Here is a 7521-nt window from a genome sequence, read left to right on the forward strand (position 1 = left end):
CTCAGAGCTTGGAGGCTGCTTCAGATTCTGTGTCTCCCTCTCTCTCTGTCCCTCCCCTGCTCATGCTCATGCTCTGTCTCTCTCAAAAATAAATAAACGTCAAAAAAAAGTATAAATAAATAAATACATGCATACATACATAAAAGTTGGATATTCACTTTTATATGGGATGTCTCTGAAAGTTAAAATGAAGAATATGAAGAATAGAAAATCAGTTGAATGGGTCCACCTTAACGGGGTGAGGGCTCTTGCGATCAGTGCTATCTATCTGCGATCATTGCCAATTCAATTTCAGGTCAGATTAGCCTGGGATTGTACTGTAGTCCCATCCATCTGTTATATTTAAGATCTCCCCAAAGATAGAAGCGGGTTTTTACATTATGCATTTATAGAATCGTATCAGTATAAGCATGAAATGTGGTATCTGGAATACACAATAAAGATCATTCAGTTTAAAGCCCTTTTTTGACAGAGTGGAAACTGAGGACCAAAGAAGGAAAATGATTTGTCGAAGGTCACAATCACTGTGAACTGAGAGTACAGATTCAGACCCAATTTTGCTACCATTCCTTTTCCAGTTCCCAGCATGTTTGCAGAGTTCAAGTTAGGTTAAATTTGCTGCCTCTTAAGAAAGAGCTACACAATTACCAATTTGTGAGAATTAGTACTCTTTTTATTTAATAAATTTCCCTAACCAGATTTTCCCCAGTATGGAGCCAATTGTTTCTATCATTATACATATTTTCTAATCGTTCATCACTGGTAACATTTATGTTTAGGGATGTCCATTCCTGATCAGAATAAGGAACCCTTAAGAAAAAATAGACCTATAATATTGACTCCATATCTAGAGTCTAAATCTAAATTTCAAATAAAACATAAGAAAACTGAGGAGAGATCTTAACGAAAAGAAGAATCCCCTGTTCCTTTTCTTTGTTTGTTTCTTCTTTGTTTTACCTTTATACCTTCCCCTACCATGTCTCAGAATCCCAGAAAAAATATCACCCTGGAGAACAGAAGAGTCTCATTGTCCTACTTGGGCTTTGCTGGCAATCTGAAATGTTTTCATGGAAGCCCTTTACAATGGCACGTAGGTAGACCTAGACTGAGTGATTTTCAGGTTGTGTAATTGTAGCAACATTTAAGAGTGTCCCTGACTTTTCTTTGGTCCTGCAAGAGCTGTTTTTATCCAGACTTACTGAAGAAATCACTTCAGTGATTTGATCATCAGCAAACTAAAGCAGAGCCAAGTTGCAAATATCTTGGTAAACACCCAGGCAAGAGCCCTCTGGGTTAATTATTTTCCAAGTAATTTGCATGTCTTTATCCTTCCCTTGAATTTGCCATCCACAACTACTTTATGTGCTTACATATATGATTCAAAAAACGTATTTAAGGCACATACTTGATCTCAGCGATTTTTTCTTTTACTTCCCATGAATAAACATTCAATAACAATTAACTTTTTGGATCTTTTTTCATTTTTTCTTTACCCAGATGCTATAGTGGGGCTTGAGGAAAGAGATAAAACTATCTAGTCCTTAAACTCTGGGTATTCATTACCCCACATTGAAGGTAATGATTTAGGCAACAGAGAGTAGATTCAACAAAGTTCCCAGGCTCAGGGTGGTGTGGGACCCAAGCTTAGCGAGTGCTAGAGGGAAGGAAAGCCCCTGGAGGAAGTGACTGAGTTGTGAATGGTAGCACTATAGCCCAGCCATACTGGTTTTCTTTAAGTTCCACAGAAATGATGTGGTCCTGTTCCCCTGGGGACCCTCTAGTTGCTGATCTATCTGCATAGAATGTTTTCTCTATCTAGTGCATCTCTCAGCTAATTCCTACTTATCTTTTAGATCCCAGATTGTTCCCATTACCAGGAAGAACTTTTCAACATTCTTCACTATAATTGAACATTGTGCTTTGTTTCTGTTTTTATTCTATGGCATAATTACAGTTTATTATACATAATTTGAATGATCATTTAATTAACATTTGTCACTTCTGATGACAGAGCCTATGTAGGCAGGCTGAGGGCAAAATTGAGCTAACACCCCCCCCCCTCCCACCAAGGTGGGATATGTGTGATATTCCACAGGCACTCCTGGCTACTCAAGAACAAAGGAAAGGAAAGAAAACAAATGGTTAACTGAAGGAGATCACAGTCAAGCAGGACATGAGTCTCCATGTCTTGATAGATTACAAGAAAAAGGCAATTTTATTAATAGCCTAATCTCCAGAAACCTGTAGATTCCTTTCCTGGAACCTCAAAATCACACCTCCATAGTGATATGGGGAACAAAGGCAAGAAGGAAATGGCAGGTAAAATTCAATCTCCTTATAAACTGCAGTCCATTGACAACTATTAGAGGCTGGCAGAGTAAAAAGTTTCTCCAGGATCTCCCTACTGTCTTAATGTTAATACTTTGCTGGAGGGAAAAACAACCTAAGCTTGACAACAGCTTGGCCTCAGGTATCCTATGAGTCTTCTTTAGCATATGAAATCTTTTTGAAAACTTCCCCTTGACTTCCCCTCCCCCCTCTCCCAACTCCCAAGTATAGAACCAGTCTTTCCACAGGGTCCCAGGCAGCTCTTCCTGCCCATGGGTCCTGTCCCTGAGCTTTAAAAAAAAAAAAAAAAAAAAAAATCACCATTTTGTGCAAAGGACGTCTTCAAGAAGCCTTTCTTGACCTTAAGCTCTGGACCCCCACCATCACCCCAAAACTTCATCAGTTTCCATTAGATGACAAGATTCATTAACACAAAACTGTTAGATTCACCATAAGATACAAAACACATAGAAGTGCGTTACGTACTTAGAAAACTCTCACTAACATATAGGAAATTAGATTCATGCACAAATCGATTGTAGAAACACAAATTGGGCAAACTAGGAGTCCATAAGTTTCCCATAAATAAGGAATACCAAGTATAAGCTCAAGACATAAAATGAATCATGGAGTACTAAAGAAATGACACATTTGGTTATGGCAGGAACATGGTATAAATACTTGTTGGATCATACCACTTTTTTTTTTTTTTAACATTTATTTATTTTTGAGAGACAGAGAGAGATAGAGCACAAGCATGGCAGGAGCAGAGAGAGAGGGAGACACAGAATCCAAAGTAGGCTCCAGGCTCTGAGCTGTCAGCACAGAGCCCGACGCGGGGCTCGAACTCACAAACTGCGGGATCATGACCTGAGCTGAAGTCAACCGCTTAACCAACTGAGCCACCCAGGCACCCCTAGATCATACCACTTTAATCAAAACAATTTTTAACTTCACAAATTATAGTGTGAGATTGGGAGAAAAATAGGTACATATAAGTTTTCAATGAAACCACTTCCTATTTTTAAGTTTTTTCTGAGCCTCTTTCACATCTTTGTTCCGCAGGCTATAAATCACAGGGTTTAACATGGGAATCACAAGGGTGTAGAACAAGGAGGTCATTTTGTCTTGATCAAGAGAGTAGGAAGAACTCGGGCGGAAATACATAAAGAGCAGGGTTCCCTGGAAAATTGCAACAGCAGTTAAGTGGGAGGCGCAGGTGGAGAAAGCTTTGAACCTCCCCTCAGCAGAGCGGATCTTTATCACTGCCAGGATGATATAACAGTAAGATGCAAAGAGCCCTGAAAGGGTAATCAGCTCAATGAAGCCAAAAATGGTGAATATCACTAACTCATTAACTTGGGTATCTGAGCAAGATAACAAAAGGAGAGGTGGGACATCACAGAAGAAGTGGTTGATCACATTTGATTCACAGAAACATAACCTGAATGTTAATATTGTATTTGCAGAAGCATCCACAAGCCCTACCATGTAAACCCCAGCCATGAGCAGAAAGCACACTCTGCTGGACATGTTGGCCTTGTAGAGCAAGGGGTTGCTAATGGCCTTGTACCGATCAAAGGCCATCACCGCCAGCAGTAGGCACTCGGAATCAGCAAAGGTACAGAAGATCCAGAATTGCAGAGCACAGCCATAGAAAGGAATCGACTTTATCTTGGTAATGAGGCCTACCAGCATCCGGGGCCCAATTGCTGTAGAATAACAGAGGTCACTGAAAGAGAGGTGGCTGAGGAAGAAATACATTGGTGTGTGAAGCTTAGAATCCATTCTAATTAACATGATCATCCCGAGGTTTGCAATAAGAATGATGAGATAAACAATTAGAAATGTGACAAACAGGGTCACTTTAATTCCAGTGTTATTGCTAATTCCCAAGAGAAGGAATTCATTCACAGAAGAGCAATTTTTTCCATCCATTCTTCTTTATTCTTCCAAAATGCTCCCGAAATAATCAAGAAATGGTATTTTAAGGTTTTAATTCCTCTCGAAACTCACAAAAATACAATCTATTCATGAGAAAGGTTTTGTTTCAGATATTATATTCTTTATCCTCAGAAAATAGCCCAGAAACATTTCATTGTTATACTGTTGACAAAATTAACATGTTTGTGATAGAATTTAAAGTTTGATTATCAATTTGCGTATCACCTACCAAATATATGACTTGTGTGCACCTTCACTGCTTTATCTCAGCAATCATGAATGAAAACTCATCACAGATCAAACATAATATAAAAGTCACACCTAAAGGCAAAGCTGAATTTACAGCTTTATGTCTGAAAAACAAATATCAAATTGAGCCTAAAAGCGATTACCCTTACTGTGTTCTTCAAAAACCATGATTTGTTCAAGCCTGTGTGTTAAAACTGGAAATCATGAACAGATCTCTTATTTAAACATCATGAACACGAGTGTCTAGGTGGCTCAGTCAGTTAAGCATCCGACTGTTGATTTTGGCTCAGGTCATGATCTCACAGTTAGTGAGTTTGAGCCCCACATCAGGCTCCGTGCTGACAACACGGAGTCTTCTTGGGGTTCTCTCTCTCCCCTGCTTTCACTGTCCCTACGCTTTCTGAAAATAAATAAACTTAAAAAAATTCATAGAAGAAAAAATAAAAGTAATGAACAATACAACATTTTTACTGTTTTGCCACATTATTATTACTTACACTCAGAAATGGTGGTCTGGTACCAAAGCTCATGTAGAGGAAAAATGCTAAAAACAAATGAAAAGAGAAATAACATATACAATTACATCTCTTTGGATTTAAACCTGACTTTTTCATCAAAAATAGAGCTGAACAAGAAATTATATTTTTCATATATAGGCTTCTGTTTGTTTATATATGTATGTGTTTGCAGGCACCTGTCTTTCTATTGATATGTGAGAATTGGAATATAAATGATGGTCTTATTTTGCTTTGGATTGGAGTAAATATGGTATGTGGTTCATATGGGGTTAGATGTATATAAATTAGTATTTGCGTTGTGATATTTCAATTATTATTGTTTTTAAAAATTAAAAGAATATCTTAGATTTGCATGTACCCTTTCACACGATTTAAAAAAAAGTTTTTCTTCTTTATTTTGATTTAGGTAAAACTATACATTTACTAATGAATGTTACTCCAAGGGGAACTGGGGTGGCCCAGTTGGTTAAATGTCCAGCTCTTGATTTCAGCTCAGGTCATGATCTCGTTGTGAGATCGAGCCCCTTGTTTGGCTCTGTGCTGACCGTGGGGAGCCTGCTTGGGATTCTCTCCCTCTCTTTCTGCTCCTCCCCTGCTTGGACTCTCTCTCTCTCAAAATATATAAATAAACTTAAAATAAAATTACTTCTAAACACCCTCTTTTATCAGAAGTACATATTTTTGCCATCAGATTGCAGATTATTACCCAAAGGAAGTAAGTAAAAAAAAAAATCACTTACAGTGTCCTAAATATTTGATTCCTCATTTTTTCAAATGCAAGGTTTTTATTCTTTAAATTTTATTAAATTTAATTTATATTAAATTATATTAAATAAATAAATAAATTATATTAAATTTTATTCTTTAAATTTAGTGACTCAGAAACCTACCTGTGATGAGCAAGTCTTTCTGTACTTGCCCCTGGTAGCTGAATACTAGAGATTGCATTTTATTTTTACTCAGTGTCATTTGGGACTGAAATCTCTCAAGCCTTTGCCCTCACACTTAAACAAACATGTGATTAATTCGATTTCTAATTCTGCACTTTCCCTGGTGAACATAGCCGACAACTTCAGCAAAGACCAATTCTTTGTACTTGCACCAAATTGTTTGTTGTTAGGAAGGTGAGATGATTTTTGTAGTATGGTTTATTGCTATCTTGAGTTTATACCATCTTCTTCCAGACTTCTAAAGAAATTCAAATTTAATTATTTTATCTCAAATATTATTCCTTTTGTTTACTTTATTAAATTAATAAATTTGTTAAATACAATGATTATTTTATTTGTTAATTATTTGTTATTAATGATGTTTATCCTGGTTCTTTCACTTCGGAAAAAGTCTCTTCCCCTTCCCACTTAGTAAGTATAAAAATCGGGGCACCTGGATGACTCATTTGGTTGAGCATCTGACTTCAGCTCAGGTGAAGATTTCATGGTTCTGGGTTCAAGTCCCATATCAGGCTTTGCACTGACAGTGCAGAGCCTGCTTCAGATTCTCTGTCTCCCTCTCCCTGCTCCTCCCCTGCTCACTCTCTTTCTCTCAAAAATAACTAAACATTAAAAAAATTTAAAAAAAGGAAGTAGAAAGTTCCTCAATGTTTATATTTTCATTAATCGTATTCGATGGCATTCTTTCAACCACATATTACCTAACAGGATTCCAATTATTTTATGCCTGTAACATCCACTCCATTCAGCACTTTTTCTTGACTTATTTTTATTTCATTCAGATATTTTATTTCATCCATTCAGATATTTCATTCATATATTTTCATTTCATTCAGTCTTTTACTCTATTGTAAGCTCCTGAGAAATAATAGCTACTCTTGGCTAATTTTTGTATACCCTGCAGCCCTAATACCAGGACTTTCACAAATAATGCCTAATTTAATATTAGTTGGTATTTTAAGTGATTAGATAAGTGGGTAACAGAAAGAAGAGGAAATATGAGTTTTGCAAACTGTTTCCACTAATAGAGATCATAGGTGCATGTGTACATAGAAGAGGTTTTAGGGAACAACACAGTTTTATTTGCTTTTTTAAACAATTTGGTGTGCTTTATTTGTTGCAATTTTTACAAAGTTAAGAAGTATTAAAGTATAATTTTCTGTCCTTTCCAAATATTGTTAAAATAGCCATCCTACCTAAAATATCCATTTTACCAACCTACATATTTAGACCAATCCCTATCTAAAGTCCAACAGTGATTATCACATAAGTAGGAAAAATAATCTTAAAATTTCTATGAAACAAAAAAAAAAAAAAGATCTTAAAAAGCCAAACCAATCTTGAGAAAGCAGAACAAAACTGCAGGCATCACAGTATCTGATTTCATACTGACAATATTAATTCTTCCAATGTATGAGCATGGAATCTCTTTCCAGTTGTGTCTTCTTCAATTTCCTTCATCAATATCTTATAGCTTTTAGTGTGAAATTTGTAAAATTATTTCACCTCCTTGATTAATTTATACCTAAGTA

General features: G+C 36.4%; 1 protein-coding gene across 1 annotated transcript; it reads right to left on the bottom strand.

The window, feature by feature from the left end:
• Positions 1-3330: 3330 nt before the first annotated feature.
• Positions 3331-4266, bottom strand: LOC115526010 (olfactory receptor-like protein OLF2). Its single transcript, XM_030333473.1, has one exon. The coding sequence runs from the start codon at positions 4264-4266 to the stop codon at positions 3331-3333; it is 936 nt and encodes a 311-aa protein (XP_030189333.1).
• Positions 4267-7521: the final 3255 nt, after the last annotated feature.

The sequence above is a fragment of the Lynx canadensis genome, chromosome D1 (assembly GCF_007474595.2).
Source record: "Lynx canadensis isolate LIC74 chromosome D1, mLynCan4.pri.v2, whole genome shotgun sequence".
In the NCBI taxonomy this organism is placed as follows: Eukaryota; Metazoa; Chordata; class Mammalia; order Carnivora; family Felidae; genus Lynx; species Lynx canadensis.

What these genes read in the sequence shown, in the direction of transcription:
- LOC115526010 (XM_030333473.1), bottom strand. Translation starts at nt 4,266, where the DNA reads ATGGATGGAAAAAATTGCTCTTCTGTGAATGAATTCCTTCTCTTGGGA.